Here is a 20,233-nt window from a genome sequence, read left to right as displayed (position 1 = left end):
TCGAGCTATGAATGCTAAAAGTAGCATCTAATGTTTCCTGCGTCCTGTCCACAAGGTTTTGTGTTTCCATCGTCTTATGTTCCAAATATCCAGTGTTCCCAAAGGCCCTCTGTTCCCTCGGCGCTATGCAAGGTCAAACAATATTCCTAACGTCCTACGTTCCCTAGTTGGTTCCAAGTTCTTACGTTCCCGTGTACCATGTTTCTAGGGCCCCATGTTCCCAAGGTCTGATGTTCCCAGCGTCCTTTGATGGTGGAGAGTTATGAACATAGAACCTACCACCCTGGGAACACGTTGCTTTGGGAGCAGATGATCCCGTGATCCTCTGCTCAGGGACATACAGGTCAGTCTTTGTCTCAGCCGTCAAAGCTGGTCTGACATCGGTATGTTGCTCTGTCCTGACAAAGACTCGTATGACACATATTCTACAGTGAACAAAAAGAGCCCAAACAAAAAAACAAGGGTCTCATTCAGCAGCAGGAACCTACAGGAACCAATAACGGTTCCTCTGAGCGTCGAGCACCACGACTCAAACCCACACACCGCCCTAAAATCCCAGGATGTGTTTCACTCAGCAGAGGGCAAGAGAAGAAATGATATGATGTCAATTCTGTGTAATCTGCAGAGAGTGAATGATTCAGAGCAGATGTGACCAACATGTCTGTTGAAACATGGAGAGAAAGTGACGACCCTCACTGAAGAGGATCAAGATGAAGAGTCAGAGCGAGATGTGAAGACGTGACGACCACTGAACCCTCGACACTGGACAGTGTCAGTGAGATAAAAATGTTTTTCTCACGGCTGCGCAGCTTCTGGGATCAGATCATCCTCCTGTTTCCAAAACATCTGTCAGCTTTCTCCTCGCCTCTGATTTGTGATGCTGCAGGAGCTGCTGTCTGCTGCCTGCACCGGCAAGGCCTCAGAATACCGATGTGTTGCTTCATAACTGCTGAGAGGAAAAGGCTCGGCCGCTCGGCTGCAGGAAACAAGAGGCAGAGGCACGTTCCAGCCTGAAGATCATAGTTATTACAGCTTAATAATGCTGATAAGTGTTTCCCGGAGCGGTGATCACATCAGCTAACACCCTGCTGAAGAAATTCAGCCCCATCATTAGTCTGCAGGAAAATTCCAGTTTGATTCAACCTGACTTCTTACTCAGGAATTAAAATTAAAACATAAGAATCATTTCAGCCATAAAACATTAAACATCCAATTTCCTCTAACGATATAATCGAGTTTTATAATGTCGGTTAATAATAGATTCATCCCAGGTTTAAAAATAAAATCTGACTTGATGTTTTTATTACTTGAGGGTTTGATTGGTTCAAAGCTGAAAAAAAAAAAATCAAATTACATCTGTTTTAATGAAAAAACGTTTTTTAAAAACTGAGTAACTGTTGAATGAAGATTTTAAAAATGAGTTTAACGGAGTTTGACTGAAATGAACTGAATCTTGTTTCTTTAAGCTTCTCAAATTCTGGATTCTCCAACTTCAATTAAAAAGATTAGATCAAAATCTTGTAAATATTATTTGTTATCATTATTATTATTTCAATATATAGATTCTAAATAAATGTTGCTTTCTGTCTTTAGACCATCGACCAAACATCTTTATTTAAAGGTTCAGTGTGTAGAATTTAGTGACATCTAGAGGTGAAGTTTCACGTTGCAGCTGAATACTCCTCATCTCACCCTCCCCCCCCCTTCCCAACATGAGACAGAACCTGTGCTGAACTTCAGTTGTCATGAAAACTCAAAAGGTTTTAGTTTGTCCAGTTTGGACGACAGTAAAAAACATGGCGCCCCCCCCCCCCCACGTAAATATATTGATTCTAAATATAAAGTTCCGTTCTATGGTAAAGAAAACAACAATTCATACAAAAACAAGATGTTTTCACTGGTGTGTTTCACCTAATTCTTCCACACTGAACCTGTAACTGTGATCGCTGTGTGGATGCACTTGAACCTGACCACGTGTTCTTCTGTCATCACAGTTGTGTAGTTGAACAGGAATAAACACACACTCGTTCTCACAGCGCGTCGTCTAATCTGGAGCCTAAAGGTCATAATTACAGCTGAAGGTGGAAACGGAGAGATGAGCATGTTGGGCTGGATCTAAAGACGACGACGGTGTGTACGGGTTTGTCTTCACGTCGCTATGACGACTGACAAGTGACGATCCGTTTCAAACTGTGCACAAAGTAACTGCAACACAACACAGCTGATTATACTTCACTTACTTTTACACTATTTTAATTACATCGATTGTGTGTGTGTGTGTGTGTGTTTAGTAGTTTTAAAACTCATCTCCGTTGCTATGGTTACGCCTGGTGGAGTTCTCCAGCCTCTAAATCTTGACACTTGTGTAAACTGGTTTGTTTTAGTTTGAAAACTCTGGTTTTATGTTTTAGTCTGAACACAAACTGAGACTTTTGTAAATGATGACGTCCACGTTCTCTTCCTGATTGGTTCTTATCAGTCACATGACTCGACCACCAGCGAATGGTCACGTGACGTGTGTCTTCAGGTCTGACTCTTTAGTTTAGTCCATGCCCCATCTGCTAACATGGAGGAGGAGGTTTATGATCTATACTGCAGCCAGCCACCAGGGGGCGATAGAGATGTTTAGGCTTCACATTTGGGAGCCATGATGTCGTCCATCTTTATTTACTATCGTCAGAGCCTCATTCTGCCACAAATACTCCCAACAACACCAAAGTTAATCCGCCACTAAAAATAGTCCCCACAAATGCACAGTTTCCTCCAGTTTGATTTTCAAATAAATAACGTCAGCAGCTGTTCTAGGAAACAAAGTTCTGTGTTCAGTTGTTACGTCCAACTGGAGTTTGTGAAGCGTCCCGACAGATTTTCAAAGGAACCAACGAGGCGCAGAGAGCAGGGAGGTCAACAGAGCTCAGACTCGTCCATGAGATTTATGAACAATAAGAAAAATGTAGAATAACAGTTAGATCCTGAAAACATCTGTTGTTGTAGGTTTCAACATTTAGAATGTGATCAGTGTGAGGAGGAGCTGATGTTTGAAGCTATTTCATGTGTTGGGTAATTCTAAATTAACTCTTTTGTGTGTTTACATGTCTAATTACAGATTGTCATGACGACGGGCAAACAAACAGCTGATATATTTGCATACATGCTGCTGATGGGATGATTTAAGGAGCTATTTTGATACGAGCCTCTCCCCAGCGCCGGCTGCAGCCCGAGGCCGCGGCAGGTCGTGTTCTGTCGACGAGTCTCTGCTCCACCGACACCACAAACCCCTGCAGACGCTGTCAGGGTTTCAAACATGAACGTCTCCTGAGCGCAGCGTTCAGGTGCTCAGATGTTCAGGGGGTTTAGCAGATGCTTCTTTTTTCCTGACGCCAAAATAACAAATGTCAAAATGGTATGTAGCTATAAGATGAGAACACGTCAGATGTTTAAAGTAGTTTGAATTAATGTCAGTTAATATAAGCTGAGTGACAGACGGGAGTGATTGATTGCTGGGTCACCACCGATTAGCTTTTATCGTTGTTTGGCTTTTAGTGTGTGTGACGTGTGTGTTACGTTCACACACATTCTCTTCATACGTCGCGAGGTCATGACGAGTTGAGATGTTAACGAGGCCACAGTCAGACTTTTAGAAAGACGGAGGCCCCTCAGAGGACAGTTTGTCTCCATCTTTAAGTTTCTGTCTTTAAATCTAATTTCCCAGCTCAGATCTCCAGCTTTCAGATGTTTCAAATTACAATTCTGTCCTTAGTCTGAAAGTTGCCGAAATGATTTTTTTATTAAAACTACACTGAAAAAAGAAACTTTTTACCAACTTAAAGAATAATACAATTGGTAACACATATGAAGGCATTTCAAGTCATTAACTCTGTTTAACTTATCAACAAATTGGATTCCGTTGTGTTACCAACAGACCTTGTTAAGCTGTTTTCTTGTTTCAGTGTAGAAACACTAGAAGATTAAAGGTTCCAGATGAATATAAGCAGATAAGGAACAAAACACTTGTTTCATGGTGTTTTTGTACATTTTTGAAACATAAGAACAAAAACGTCTGTATTCAGTCTTTTAATCGAAGCTGAATTAAATTTCATTTAGATTTTTTCTTCCAAAAATGTATTGAGAAGCCGGTTTTCTATGCTGGTATCATTTTTTACTGAAAACTAACAAAACTTCATTGTTTTATTATGTTATTGTGAAACATGACAGAGAACCTGCTTCAGTTGTCAAAGGTTTCGTTTAGTTTAGTTTGAGTTACAGTAAAAATCTTCTTCTGTCGTAAACATGAGGATGTTTCACAGCAGAAAAACGGACATAGAAGCGTGACGTTAATATATTTCACTATAGAACATAAAACTTCAGTTGAATCAGAAAATGACTCACTCCTCAACAAACCGATCAATCATAAATCACTAGATCCTGACTTTTATTTTGATCTGTTCCAAATCTCACACACTCGTAAATATTCGTTTTCTACACATGTCTGGATACACCTCATCTCACAATGTCACAGACAGTAAAAAAAAAAAAATCCTGCATCCACGTCCTGATCTGCACCAAAATGTAAAGACTCCTTCTCTGACACAGAAAACATCCAACCAGGTTTTATGAAAATCCGTCCAGTCGTTTTTGTGTAATCCTGCGAACAGACCAACACAAATGAAAACAAAACCTCTTCAGCAGACGTCTACGACTTTTGGTTAAATTTAGGAGAAACTCTTAAATGTTTCTTTTGGATTTAAAGTGTTGCTTTCACTCAAACTGCTGTTGGAGTGCGTTTTTGATTCCTCATTGTCCAGCACAACGAGAGCTCAACACACAAAATGACAACTCGCTGCAATTACACACAACGCAGTCAAATACACAAACATGCTGCAACACAAAAGTGCAGCTCATGCAGTTTTCAGAACGTCTTTGGTCTGTTTGCATGTTTTCTTAAGTTTGTTTAACGTGTGAACAACATCATGGTTCAGATGAAAAACTCATTTAAATAGCGGGAACTTGTGAAAAATGAGAATGAAATGTGGTTTGATCTTCTCAGGATGAAGGTTTTGGATTTAATTCAATGAAAATGTATTTTTGGAAGATGAAGCAGTGATCTCCGCTCGTCTGCCTCCTCGACCTCCGCACCTTCACTTTAAACTTCTTTGTCTTTCCGTCTTTTCTAATCCTCTCACTTTTCGTGCAAAGAGAACATTATTTGGTATTTTAAAAGCATCGTTCTCCCGGGCTAAACTCTGCTGGGTTTATGCAGAGGACATAAATACAGCCAAGAAAAACAGACAGCAACACAGAGACAGCCGAGGTACAGTACAGGGGCCTCGGGCTGAATATTTGTGGGAGGTGGAGGTAGCGTGCAGGACGCCACACAGGTTTTAACAGTGTGAGAAGAAAAGAAGAATATGAAGTACTGTACCTGAAGGTACCTCACAGGTGTATGCTGAGCTCAGTGAACTCAGGTTCAACTCATTCAGAGTTGGACACAGTCAGACTCTAGAACTCCTCAGTGTTAGTTTCTTTTAAATTCTACAACTCCTTCATTCAGTAAGTTCTTGTTTTCATGTTAGAAAAGTTCATGCTGAGTCATTCTCAGGCCAGATGGAATATTTCATCCTTGCAGCAGGTTCTGGTCCAAACAGAAAGATCCTGATCCAATGAGTCTTTTGGAGAAGCAGCTAGTTTCTCCCAGATGACCAAGACAAAGGAAAATCTGTCGGTTGCTTTGTCTTTCAGCTCCTGACCATGAGGAGTCTTCTGATTCTGAGAACATGGAGCCGTGAGGGAGCTGGAGGAAGGATCTTGACACAGTTCCCCAGCAGGTCTCTGCACGGTAAAAGGTCAATTTCAGAAATGTGACATGATTCTCATGCAGGGGGCGTCTGGAATTGAACCAGAGACCTCTTGATCTGCAGTCTAATGCTCTACCACTGAGCTACACCCCCCCTCTCTGTCTCATGTGTTCAGGACCGTCCATCCATACTACAACTCAGATCTGCTACAGACCGCCTGGTGTCCACACGGCTCCAGAGCCACTAACGGTTTAGAAACACTGCTGAACCTGTTTTAATTTGAATAAAAGTCACAGCCGCCATTTCTACACCATTTCTACACCATCAGTCAATATCCAGATGCAGAAAACATCTGTCAGCTTGTTAACTGGACATGGTTTGTTCTCCAGGAGGCAGAGCGGCTGATGAAGACGAAGCTGAACATCTGGAGGATCAATCAGGATCAATCAGGAGGATCAGCTGTTAGAGTTAACTTCAGATTCTCAACAAGAATCGATTGTTGTTCATTATGTTGTGAAAATACGGCGTGTTGTCCTCTGTGACCACGCAGAGTGGAATCCTGGGAAAGTGACGAGACAATGTGGATGTTCTCTGCTGCTTCAACAACAAGCCTCTATCACACAAACAAAACCTGTGTGTGTCTGTGTGTGTGTGTGTGTGTGTGTGTGTGTGTGTGTGTGTGTGTGTGTGTGTGTGTGTGTGTGTGTCTGTCTGTGTGTCTGTCTGTGTGTGTGTGTGTGTGTGTGTGTGTTCACAGATGAATGAATTTGTTGTGAATGAGTTCAATGACCTTGAAAAATCCTCCTCAGTCCAACAACAGAACAACCTCATGTGTTCTCAGGTCGTTTCAGTGACTAACGGTTAAATTACAGAATTATTATGTCAAAATATAAACGATGCTCCATGATCATATTATATATAAAGAAAATAATCAGTGAAGGTAAATAAGTTAATGTGAGAAGAGTTTTTTAAAGAAAGAAAATATCCCTCCTCTTCAGACTGGACCTGAAGTCACAGAGAGGAAGTATTCACACGTCCCACACTCTGTCACGCACCTGAACTGACCTCAGATCAGCCTTTATTTATCTTTAGTGAATCTGCGTCAGTTTCATCCAGATGTTTTCAACTTCATTCAATGTTTCTGAATTATGATCAATACGACCAGTGTGTGTAGATCACAACTAACTGTACTTCAGAGTGTGCAACACACACACACACACACACAGACAGACAGACACACACACACACACACACACACACAGACAGACAGACAGACAGACACACACACACACAGACAGACACACACACACACACACACAGACAGACAGACAGACAGACACACACACACAGACACACAGACAGACAGACACACACACACACACACACAGACACACACACCTGGTTGGCTGGTCCTTCTGTCTCATTACACAACCTGACAGCAGCTCATTCAGAAAGTGTGTCACAGACAGTTTGTGAGTTCTTCCTGCCGTTGTGAGGACCAGTCTGACATCATGTGATCAGTTCTGGATGAAACCTGGTGCTTCATGTCCCAGGTCGCTCAGCAGGAGGCGCCACTGGAGCCAAACTGATGATACCGCGACATGAGCGGATCAGCTTCTCTCGCACACTCAGGAAAACATCTAGAAATTTAAACAAGAAATGAGAAAAGAATCAGAGAACAATCTTTTTTTTCAGTGCAGATGATCAGTGAATGTCCATAAAGATGGACGACACATCTCAGGACTGGTTTGTTTCAGAGCTTCAGTCTGAACTTCAGGTGTGAACGGTTCCTCAGACCAGAAGAGGAGTTCTGGGTCTGGATCAAACTGAACCTGGTTCTGTTGGTTCACACTGGAAACACTTTGTTGGACAGTTTGGACTTTTGGACCAATCACAGGAAGTAGAGACACATTAAACCATAGAAGAAGAAGAAGAAGAGGAAGCACAAGCAATCCTGTGAATTTCAGACGCTGTCTACAAACCAATCAGAGTCAAGTATAGGTAGACCCCGCCCACGTAGGTGATGAGGACAGGAGGTATGAATGTGAGACAGAATTCTTTAGTCCCTGAATTACAATGTGAAACTAAAACAGATCAAGTGAAACATGAACAAACGTGAAGCTTGGTTCATGATTCTCGATTGTCTGTCGACTGATGGAAGTTCGGTCACTTCAGAAACAGAAAAAGTCAAAAGGATCATGTATGTGGAGGATCCGGGTTCTCCTGGTGGACTGATGAGGACGCTCAGAGAATCAGAGAGAAGACAGGTTTTCTTGTTGTGTTCCAGATCTTTTATCGGCGGTTCCTCTTGAAGGCAGAATTGTGTCTTCATGGAAACAGGCATGTTTAACAGTGTTGTCAAGGTGTGTCCATACACAAACCAATTAACACACGTTCTCACACACGCCCACGCTGTGTCACAGAGGAATCTCCGATCAGTCAGTTCTGATCCAAACCGTTTCTTCCGGAGACACGTTAAATAGACAAAACATTGTAACCACGACGATGGCCGGGATCAGCTGATCAGGAGGCTCAGGAACACGCCTGGTGAAGAGATGATCACATGACGGATTTTATCAGAACGTTAGAGGAGTTAACTGTGAGGCGGAGGTCAGAGGTCACGCAGGATTTAGATTTGACCACAGATTATAAACGAGAGAGAGGAGAGGACAGGTTCATAAAAGACCAGAGTTTAAAAGTTTACAGATACAGACAGACAGAGAGAGACAGATACAGACAGACAGAGAGAGAGAGACAGATACAGACAGACAGAGAGAGAGAGACAGATACAGGCAGATATAGATGGACAGAGACAGACAGATAAAGGCAGATATAGATGGACAGAGACAGACAGATAAAGACAGATACAGACAGACAGAGATGTTTCTCTCTCTCTGTGGAGACATTTTCTATTCACTTTCTTTCTTGGTGTTGCAGCGCCACCTGCTGGACTGTCATTGGCACAATACAAGTATAATGAATTGAATGAGGACGACTATCGTTAAGAGTTGATCTTTGTCTTCAAACTGTTCTGGGATCAGGTGTGATGTGACTTGTCCTGATACTCTTCCTCTAGTGACACAGATAAGATTGTCCTTCATTGGTCCCAGATTTCAATAGCAACAGTCAACAAGAGGCGTCAGTGAGTAATAAATAGTAACATGCAATACTCTCCTGAGCAGATACATATATACAGTATGTTTAATAATCCGTGAGCACTGATTAGTTAGGCTGTTAAAAATCTACACACTTTAAAAAGACAATGAACTGAGGACGCCTGAACTCAGAACTCTGTTTTGAGTTTAAGCTTGAAAATCTAAAAAATGTTTTTCTTCATTTAAAAAACTCAGCATTAACTTGACGTGTATAAACTCTTTGGTCCAAAATTTAAAGAACAAAATAGGGTTCAAACATGGTTAATCTTGATAATAAAAATATAAGAAAACAATTTGTTTAACTCAAAAAATAGTTTATTTAAGTGTAACACAGCAAACATGGTGACACTGCAGGTTTTGCTAAAACAGTATAAATATAAAATCATTTATTTTACATCACACAGTAAAACAGGTCGTTTAAAGGTCAAAGCTTAAAACGCACTGAAGAACATAAGAACGACGACAGGTTTGAAATAAATATGTTTTTCTCTTAAACCATCACATTTGAAATTTCGTTTTGAAGATAATCTTTTAAAATATGTTTTTAAGCAACAAAGCCTGAGAGTAAAAAGTGCTTCAGGAAAAGTTGCTTGTTGATGGTTCAGTTGTTTTCAGCTGTGGACGAGATGAAATTCATGACTCACGATGTTTTTAATGTAAAACTATTTGTTTCAGGCGGGATGATGTTTCTAACTGGAGCAGCCGACGAACCGTCCACAGTCAAAGTCCTCAAGTCCATAGTTAGGATTTCATTCATTTTATTCCAGCAGGTCTTTAAGAATCTAGCAGCAACAACAAAACAGAGGTTTATGATCTTTAACATCTGTTAAATATAAAAGTCTCGGCCCAGAGTTTTCACAAGGATTCATTATAATGAACGATAAACACCCACAGTAATGGGGTCACGTTCCTGAAAGTAACTTTTTAAACTTCAATCACTTCCTTTGTTTGGAAACAGAAAACTCAGAGACGTCTGAAAACCTGGATTCATAAAATAACCTGAAGGTTGTCGTTGTCAAGTGCGGAAACTCGTCTTTTATTTTCTTCAGAGTCGGTTTTAAGAGTAAATGTTTGAAACTGCCAAGAAAAGTCAAACCAGGAGTCAGAGGACGAGGGCGCCACCTGCTGACAGGCCTCATGTTTCAGTCCCTGACTTTAGACTTTGACACATGACCTCATCATCAGCTCGCGATCGGAGGTTTAGTTTTGTTTGTGTGATAGAGGTTTGTTGTTGTTGAAGCAGCAGAGAACATCTACATCTGAGAAACTGAGCTGAGGCAGCTTCTGGCTCCAGCTGTCAGCCGAGTCCTTCGTTTACAGCTTTTGGCAAAAGTGAGCTTCCTCCTCAGCTGCAACATGTTTATTTCGTGTTGAAGATGAGTTTCAGTGATTTTATGAAACTTTTAGCTCTAGTAAAAGGTTAAAGGTCGCTCAGCTGATCAGGTGGTCATCTCCTCGCTCATTGCTCAGGAACTGGATTCAGATGTGACACTTCCCTCACATCCACAAAAACTGCTGAAGGAAAACAGGAAGTGATGTCACTCACAGTCAGTCAGACTAACCCCCAGTCAGATGACGAGGAGAAAGATGATGATGCCGGTCAGCAGCGCCAACATCATCCCCACAGACGTCAGGAGGAAGGCTCGGCACGCCGGCCGGCTCGTCAGCCTGAACAGAGCTCCTCCCACACCACCCGCCTCGCTGTGGGCCCCGACAGACGGGCTGGGAAGGCCCACATCCAGGGAGCGGTTCGATAACTGTGACGACCTCTGACCCCACCGCTGGTGACTTTCTGACGATCTTAAAGAGAAAGAGAACGATTAAAAGATTTACATTTTTAATTTGTGCCAGACGTAAAAACTGAAACTCTTTTTCAACTGTTGAGAGTCTGACCTTTTGACCTTCAGTTTCCCTTTGTTTCGGAGGAAGCGGATGCTGTAGACCCTCTGCATGGCGGCCGGCAGGTACGACAGGACATCTGAGTCCGTGGGCAGTCTGGGCAGGCCAAGGTTGGGCAGGGGCGTGAGGCCGCGGCACAGCGGGCACTGAATGGCGTTGGGCTCAGACGACTTTACATTCATGCGTGCCAGACACTCCAAGCAGAAGGTGTGCTTGCAGTGAAGCATCTTGGGACAGCGGAAGACATTGTTGAACTCGCTGAAGCAGATGGCACACTCCAGGTCTGGGCAGGAGTCCTCAGGGCACTGAGGCGGGGGAGGAGGCGAGTGGGGGTCCTGGGACGGGATGATGATGGAGACCTGGCTGGAGGCGAGGGCGGCGGTATGGGCGGGGTAAGGGTTTGCTGAAGGAACAGAGAAGGGGGGGGGCATCTCCGCTGTCACATCTAGCTCAGATCTGAGGCCTGCGACTGAGGATGGAAATCGAAACATGTCGTGACCTCCGACTTGGTCTGATGAGGCATCACAGGGAGGAGAGCTGTGATTCGTTGGAATGACCGGAGGGTAGAGTGAACTGGAGAGAGATGGATTATGGGAATCATTGCAGGGGGCGGGGTCTGAATGTGAAAAAGTGACATCACGAAGACGAGAGTTCGGGTTTGAATCTGCGAATGGATTCATGTCAGTTAATAAGTGGGGAGGGAGTTTAGATGAAGGAGACGTGACGCTGAAGGAAACAGGAAGCATCAGTGACGATGATGATGATGGGATGAAGATGCCTCATGAAAACTGTACAGGAGAAATTCATCATCAATAAACTGCAGAGCAACAGGATTCAAACTCCAGACTTAATGAAACTAAACAGTATGTGACAGCTCTGGTCTGTAGCCAGCAACTGAACACCTTCAGTTATAAGTGTGTGTGTGTGTGTGTGTGTGTGTGTGTGTGTGTGTGTGTAACAGAGAAACTACACAACTGGAGCTGTGACAAATTTGCATTGGAGGTTTTATTTACAAAATGGAAATCGAATGCAAATCAACATGGCCGCTCGTCCTGGTAGCGACGCTGAGAAGGAATCATCAGAGTGTGTGAGTCTGTGAGTGTCTGTGAGTGTGTGTGTGTGTGTGTGTTTTCAATAGTCAAACACAAAGCAGCTGCAATGATGTCATGACATTTTAATGTTTTCATATTGATGTTCATTGTTTGATATATTTGGATAAATTAAAACAAATGTTCTAATCTTTTGGCTTCTTCCTTCAGAGAATAAATATTTCACCTACGTTAAACATGAAGAACCTGGTTTATGTATCTCATCTGAAAACATTCATATGTTGTAAAGTGGCCGATCAGCCTCAGAGGACATTCAGTGGGTTTTTAAAACAAGCTGATATCAGCGCTGCTCTGATGAATGTGATGTTTAAATTCAGATAACTGGAGGCTGACTCACAAAGACGTCACTTTTTAAAGTGCACGGACAAATCCTTTCAGGTAACAGTTTCAGGCTGATTTAACAAAGTCCATCATGACACAGAGAAGAAAAGAAGAAGATCAGATCTATGACAGGAGATCGACTAAACAGATTAAACCTGGTTTAAGTAACTCTGGAAGAACAGTCTCTTGATTCGGCTCAAACTTTATAACAAACTCAAGTTATTCTCACTCTTTCCCTTCCTGTTCCACCATGTTCCGATACAAGCTGCTAGTATCTATGTGAACACCTGTACAATAAATAAACTTTCCTCTATGTTGAATTCTATCGGTGAGAATAACCATTGATGCTGGATTTGACTTGAAAAACACTTGATTAATAAAACATTCTACTAAGAACGTAAAGAAAAGATTAAACAGATTTTGGACGGAGTTTGATGCTCGGACAGAAAAAACTGTTCTTACCATTTTTTGATTTTTTGAATTGGAGCTGATTGATGAGCCCAGTCTGCAGCAGGTTCAGGTTCTGGTCCAGGTTCAGACGCTCTGACCTCTGACCTCTGAGGTTGTGCTCCTCTCTGTTGCTCTGGGTTTGAATCACTGAGTAAAACCAGGAAACTCTTTCAGTCAAATCAGCTGCTGAGAGACAACACACCTGAACCAGGTGAGGCTGATTAAAGGGAGAGTTCCCCCAAAACGTCATCATTTCCTCACCACTACACTGTAAACAGTGTTAGAGCAGAATCCAACACAACTGAAGTAACTGGGCACATGTCTCCAAACCTGCTCCTGTGTCCACAAGCCTTGACATTCAAACTCAACCAGTTCGACCAGTTCCAGCATTTGACTCCTACTACAACCCTGTTGGTTAAAGACTCATTTACTCAAATATCAGTAGTTTATGATGACTAATGATGTAATAGGAATTCATTTGTTAAATGATTTTTTAAATGATTAATCCACAACTTTATTCAGACTCTGGAAGTTTAGGATAAAATCATTATGTTTGTGTTTTTGAAGTGTTTAGTTTTAATGAATATTTATATTCTACTCACGTATCTGCAAGTTCTATGATGCATCTGCAGGAACAGGACGGATCTGGAAACATGACAGAGCAAAAGCTCTCTCTCTCTCTCTCTCTCTCTCTCTCTCTCTCTCCTACACACACAGATCAGTTGTACTTCTATCTTAGTGAAGACATAATACATTATACATTAAACATACAATTCATTCTGCCTGAGCACAGCCGCAGTAACTGCAGTGACACAGTAGGCGGAGCTGTAGAGAGCAGCAGGGGTTTTACAGTAATGAGGCAGCTGGAAACATCTGCTGGAGACAAATCTCAGGAGACAGTGAGGGAAGGTGACCAGGTTAGAGAGTGAATATCATCACAGGCTTTTGTTGGTCTGACCGTGTTGATCATTATTATTATTCAGCTTCAGCAGCAGCTCAATCAATGTTTATTAACTGAACGTTCCTTTCGCATATTGACCTTTTCTCTTTTCAGGTTCTTTTACCTGACACTCGACATCTGGCAGCTTGACAACATTGGCAACGAGCAATCTGGTGAGTCCGACGATTACACTATAAACACATGTCTTTGTTTATATAGAGCTTTTCTAGTCTTGATCAAAACCCCTTAAAGCTCTTTATAGTACAGTTTATTGTCAGTCACCCATTCACACACATCACCATCATCTATTATTAGTTAATTGTTAATATGAGATCATCATTCTGAAAAATAGTTATTTTCACCAAATCTTGTTCTGTTTCACTAAAAACCCATTTGACCTCTGGAGCGCAAACATTGTTCATGAATAAAGGTGATAATTAATCAGGCGAGTCATGTTAATACTGTAAATAACATTTACCTTAATCACGTAAGGTGAGATACTGTGGTCATTGTTGTTTTGAGCACTTCTTTGACAATTCAAAACCATCAAAATGTGCCAACATATATCTCCTTCTGGTGGCCGAGCCAGAAATCTACAGTAAAATGCACAAATGAAGATATTGAGTTCAGGGTTTTGTGTTTCATTTCCAGAGATAAACCAAATAGCCAAAACACACACCTGGCAATGGCGAGTGCCCTCAAATCAAACATGTTGATATTTGTCAGTTGACTGTGACGTGTTGCACAGACTTTTATGTGTGTGTTTTGTTTTTAATCAAAGTAACCATCATGAAATACAAAATAAAGTGTTTCAGTGGGATGGAAATAAATCATACAAATGTTCACAGTGGTGGAAAACATGACAAAACTCAAGGCTTCAAATCAGCACAAGGCACTGGGAGAAACCATGGGGGTGGACAGTGAACACGTTGCTCCTGATAATCAATCAATCAATCACATTTTATTTGTCTCATATTCACAAATCACAGTTTGTGTCATAGATCTTAACAATGTCCAACATCCTCTTTACTTAACCCTCAATCAGCGATAATGACTGATGATGACAATCATGGAACGTGTGATCTGGTTTTTTACATAATAATTACGTATCAATTAATCACAATAATTATCAATGTTTCCTCTTTCTCTTCAGCAGTAGATCTGCCAGTTCCTCCTGTTCCTCCTGATGATGAAAGTACTATGATGACAAAAGTATGATGAAAGTACTATGATGATCAAAGTGTGATGAAAGTACTATGATGATGAAAGTACTATGATGACAAAAGTATGATGAATGTACTATGAGGATGAAAGTTCTATGAGAAAGTACCATGATGATGAAAGTACTATGGTGATGAAGTACTATGATGATGAACGTACTATGACGATGAAAGTTCTATGAGAAAGTACTATGATGATGAAAGTACTTTGATGATGGAAGTACTATGATGATGAAAGTACTATGACGATGAAAGTTCTATGAGAAAGTACCATGATGATGAAAGTACTATGATGATGAAAGTACTATGACGATGAAAGTTCCATGAGAAAGTACCATGATGATGAAAGTACTATGGTGATGAAAGTATGATGAAGTAATATGATGATGAAAGTTCTATGAGAAAGAACTATGATGATGAAGTAATATGATGATGAAAGTTCTATGAGAAAGTACTATGATGATGAAAGTACTATGATGATAAAAGTACTATGATGATGAAAGTACTATGACGATGAAAGTTCTATGAGAAAGTACTATGATGATGAAAGTACTTTGATGATGAAAGTACTATGATGATGAAAGTACTATGATGATGAAAGTTCAATGAGAAAGTACCATGATGATGAAAGTACTATTGTGATGAAGTACTATGATGATGAAAGTACTATGGTGATGAAAGTATGATGAAGTAATATGATGATGAAAGTTCTATGAGAAAGTACTATGATGATGAAGTACTATGACGATGAAAGTTCTATGAGAAAGTAATATGATGATGAAAGAACTATGATGATGAAAGAACTTTGATGATGAAAGTACTATGATGATGAAAGTACTATAATGAGGAAAGTACTATGATGATGATAGTACTATGATGATGAAAGTACTATGATGATGAAAGTACTATAATGATGAAAGTACTATGATTATGATAGTACTATGATGATGAAAGTACTATGATGACAAAAGTATGATGAAAGTACTATGATGATGAAAGTGTGATGAAAATACTTTGAAGATGAAAGTATGATGAAAGCACTATGATGATGAAAGTACTATGATGATGAAAGTATTATGATGATGAATGATGATGAAAGTAATATGATGATGAAAGTACTATAATGAGGAAAGTACTATGATGATGATAGTACTATGATGATGAAAGTATGATGAAAGTACTATGATGATGAAAGTATGATGAAAGTACTATGATGATGAAAGTTCTATGATGATGAAAGAGTGATGAAAGTACTATGATTATGAAAGCAGTATGATGATGAAAGTACTATAATGATGAAAGTACTATGATGATGATAGTACTATGATGATGAAAGTACTATGATGACAAAAGTATGATGAAAGTACTATGATGATGAAAGTACTATGAAGATGAAAGTGTGATGAAAGTACTATGAAGATGAAAGTATGATGAAAGTACTATGATGATGAAAGTACTATGATGATGAAGTACTATGACGATGAAAGTTCTATGAGAAAGTACTATGATGATGAAAGTACTTTGATGATGAAAGTACTATGATGATTATAGTACTATGATGATGAAAGTACTATGATGACAAAAGTATGATGAAAGTACTATGATGATAAAAGTATGATGAAAGTACTATGATGATGAAAGTTCTATGATGATGAAAGAGTGATGAAAGTACTATGATTATGAAAGCAGTATGATGATGAAAGTATGATGGAAGTACTATGATGATGAAAGTACTATGATGATGAAAGTATGAATGTACTATGATGATGAAAGTACTATGATGATGAAAGAGTGACGAAAGTACTATGATTATGAAAGCAGTATGATGATGAAAGTATGATGGAAGTACTATGATGATGAAAGTACTATGATGATGAAAGTATGAATGTACTATGATGATGAAAGTACTATGATGATGAAAGAGTGACGAAAGTACTATGATTATGAAAGCAGTATGATGATGAAAGCAGTATGATGATGAAAGTATGATGGAAGTACTATGATGATGAAAGTACTATGATGATGAAAGTATGAATGTACTCTGATGATGAAAGTATGATGAAAGTACTATGATGATGAAAGAGTGATGAAAGTACTAAGATGATGAAAGAGTGATGAAAGTACTATGATGATGAAAGTACTAAGATGATGAAAGAGTGATGAAAGTACTATGATGATTATAGTACTATGATGATGAAAGTACTATGATGACAAAAGTATGATGAAAGTACTATGATGATGAAAGTATGATGAAAGTACTATGATGATGAAAGAGTGATGAAAGTACTATGATGATGAAAGTTCTATGATGATGAAAGTACTATGATGATGAAAGAGTGATGAAAGTACTATGATGATGAAAGCAGTATGATGATGAAAGCAGTATGATGATGAAAGCAGTATGATGATGAAAGTACTATGATGATGAAAGTATGATGGAAGTACTATGATGATGAAAGTACTATGATGATGAAAGTATGAATGTACTATGATGATGAAAGTACTATGATGATGAAAGTACTATGATGATGAAAGAGTGATGAAAGTACTAAGATGATGAAAGTACTAAGATGATGAAAGAGTGATGAAAGTACTATGATGATGATACTACTATGATGATGGAAGTATGATGAAAGTACTATGATGATGATACTACTATGATGATGGAAGTATGATGAAAGTACTATGATGATGAAAGTATGAACAAAGTACTATGATGATAAAAGTATGAAGAAAGTACTATGATGATGAGAGTACTATTGAAAGTCACTAATGACCTTTTTCATGGCCTCAGATGATGGACTTGTCTCTGGACTCGTCCTGTTGGATCTTAGTGCAGCGTTTGACACTATAGATCATAAGATCCTGTTACAGAGACTAGAACAACATGAAGGGATCAAAGGAACATCAGACTGGTTTCAATCATATTTATCAGATTTCAATTAGTTAACGTCAACAATGCCGCAGCACGAGTGCTGACAGGAACTAGAAGGAGAGTTCATATTACTCCTGTCTTCTCTACATCGGCTCCCTGTAAAATTCAGAATAGATTTCAAAATCCTGCTCCTCACATTTAAAGCCCTTAATAATCAAACCCTTCATATGTCAAAGACCTGATAACACCATGTTATCCAAATAGATCACTTCATTCACAAAACACAGGTTCTCCTTTGGTTCCAAGAGTCTGTAAGAGTAGAACAGGAGGTAGAACCTTCAGCTACCAGGCTCCTCTCCTGTGGAACCAGCTCCCACTCTGGGTTCAGGAGGCAGACACCATCTCAGCATTTAAAGTTAAACTTAAAACGTTCCTCTTTGATAAAGTCTTTTGATAAAGTCTATAGTTTTGGATCAGGTGAGTCCTGAACCATCACTTAGTTATGCTGCTATAGGTCTAGACTACTGGGGGAACTCCCATCATCCACTGAGCACCTCTCCACTTCTCTCTGTCTCTCTGCCCCCCACATTCACTCATTTATTTATTTTAATACATGTCAATGACTATTTCACTTTGTACTCCCATAGTCTCTCTCTCTCTTTTTCTCTCTCATTTCAGATGTCTCTCTCTGACCCCGGAACCTCAGGACAACAACTTTTACCATTATTACTATTAGTAATTACAATATCTCAGTAATTCATTATGATATGAGTTGTACCTGTTATCAATAATGATTAATAGTCTTTACACTGTTGTTTACATTTTAACTAGTCAGATCTGATACCTGATGGCGCTCAAGTGTCCCCGGTCTTTCTCTCACCTACTTCCCCCTCCCCACTATCCCTCTCTCTCCTCTCCTTCCCCTGTTTTCTTTGATCACCCCAACCGGTTGAGGCAGATGTCTCCACAATGAGTCTGGTTCTAGAGGTTTCTCTCTGTTAATGAGGGAGTTTCTCCTCCACAGTCTCAAAGTGCTGCTCATTGTGGGAACTGTTGGGTTTCTTTATATTTTGATTTAAAGGTCCTGACTTTCTATGTAAAGAGCCTTGAGATAATGTATATTATGATTTGGCGCTATACAAATAAAATTGAATTGAATTGAAATGAAAGTACGATTGATCTCCAGCCACTGCTGCAGGTTTTTGGTGAGGGAAGGATGTCATATGTTGCTCTAAGCTAATCCTGCTAGCTTCCATTCCCCACAGGTCCTTTCAGCTGATCTTCCTTTTCTCTGTGCTCTCCCATTTCATCCACTGTCCCTGCCTGGCTTGAGTGACAGCCGGTAAACAAATAAAATACAAACCACAGGCACAAATAGATTTAAAAGACATCTATATATGAATGTCTCCACAGGGTAATGTGTTAAACCTCATATTTTAGAGTAAGATGATTTAATGTTTCAGTCATTAAGCATCAACATCTGCAGCCACAAACATTTAACTCACACAATCATCCAGGCAGCTTCAATTTTCTTCAAGCTTGCATTTTTATAGTTTGACCAAAGGTGGGCAGTATAGAGTGGTGTGTTCACTCAGTAAAACTGCTGCACACACTTCACACAGCATCACCTCTAAACGTCATCATCTGTTATTTGATCTGTGATAAAATGAAGCCTGGAGTTTGACATTTTGTCCGACGCCATCTTGACTTTTCGAACGCAGCTGTTACCATATTAGGATAGGTAAGGAGTGGGTGAGCGTGTTTGGACGTGTAACTGTTCTTCTGCTGCTGCTCATGTTCGGTCACGTCTGCAGTGTCTTGTGAGCTCGAGCGGGCCGGACACATTTTGCTGCTTTGAGAGACATAAATGACCTGAACTGTGTGGAGGTAGAACTTTGTTTATTCCACTTCAAATGTATTAGAAACAACAACATTAAAACCATTAAAGAAAATAAGAAAAACTGAGTGTGTGGTATAAAATACAACACACACACAATAAATACAACAAAAACTAAACATAAAGAAAAAGGATAGACACACAAATGGTCAATCTGAACAAATGGAGGAAAAGAGAAGAATCAGACAAGATGAAGCTTCAGAACCTTCTCATGTTGGTCCCTGGACTTGAGGAAGAACCTTCATCCAACAGTTCATCCTCCTGGAACATTTCTCATGCTCACACATCTGTTCTGACTTTCACCTGTTTTTATCAGATTTTTATTTGACTTGAAGTCAGACTGAAGTTTCAGTGAAATAATCTTTGAACCACATTAATGTGACGTGAGTCTCAGATACAGTCGATAGAAACTTTGACATTTCAGATCCTGAACCTTTAAACCTTTACTGCAGATGATAGTGAATCAGTACTTGTACTTTAACTGGAGTACAGAGGTTGAATAAGTACTTGTACTTTAACACAAGTATCTCTGTACCTCTGGTGCTTATAGTATTTTAATATTTTATTTTGTT

General features: G+C 40.0%; 1 protein-coding gene, 1 long non-coding RNA gene and 1 other non-coding gene across 3 annotated transcripts; 1 reads left to right on the top strand and 2 right to left on the bottom strand.

Moving 5' to 3' along the window:
- Nucleotides 1-5,876: 5,876 nt before the first annotated feature.
- trnac-gca (transfer RNA cysteine (anticodon GCA)) lies at nucleotides 5,877-5,948 on the bottom strand. Its single transcript has one exon. It is a non-coding gene; the product is annotated as a tRNA-Cys (tRNA).
- Nucleotides 5,949-9,243: 3,295 nt separating this feature from the next.
- LOC109644327 (uncharacterized) lies at nucleotides 9,244-12,910 on the bottom strand. Its single transcript, XM_020109684.2, has 3 exons — nucleotides 12,742-12,910; nucleotides 10,844-11,637; nucleotides 9,244-10,750 (listed from the first exon to the last, which is right to left on the bottom strand). Exons 2-3 carry the CDS (start codon nucleotides 11,593-11,595, stop codon nucleotides 10,519-10,521), a joined length of 984 nt encoding a protein of 327 aa, XP_019965243.2. The 5' UTR covers nucleotides 11,596-11,637; nucleotides 12,742-12,910; the 3' UTR covers nucleotides 9,244-10,518.
- Nucleotides 12,911-13,687: 777 nt separating this feature from the next.
- LOC138407375 (uncharacterized) lies at nucleotides 13,688-18,927 on the top strand. Its single transcript, XR_011240795.1, has 2 exons — nucleotides 13,688-15,489; nucleotides 15,627-18,927. It is a non-coding gene; the product is annotated as an uncharacterized lncRNA (long non-coding RNA).
- The last annotated feature ends 1,306 nt before the right edge of the window (nucleotides 18,928-20,233 follow it).

This window comes from Paralichthys olivaceus, chromosome 4 (assembly GCF_024713975.1).
Source record: "Paralichthys olivaceus isolate ysfri-2021 chromosome 4, ASM2471397v2, whole genome shotgun sequence".
Taxonomy (NCBI): Eukaryota; Metazoa; Chordata; class Actinopteri; order Pleuronectiformes; family Paralichthyidae; genus Paralichthys; species Paralichthys olivaceus.
The sequence above is the reverse complement of the archived record's forward strand: the minus strand, read 5'-3'. Positions and strand labels throughout refer to the sequence as shown.

What these genes read in the sequence shown, in the direction of transcription:
- LOC109644327 (XM_020109684.2), bottom strand. Translation starts at nt 11,595, where the DNA reads ATGCTTCCTGTTTCCTTCAGCGTCACGTCTCCTTCATCTAAACTCCCT. An exon ending in GGGAAACTGAAGGTCAAAAG is followed by an intron (nt 10,751 to 10,843) that starts GTCAGACTCTCA and finishes TTTCTCTTTAAG; the next exon opens with ATCGTCAGAAAGTCACCAGC.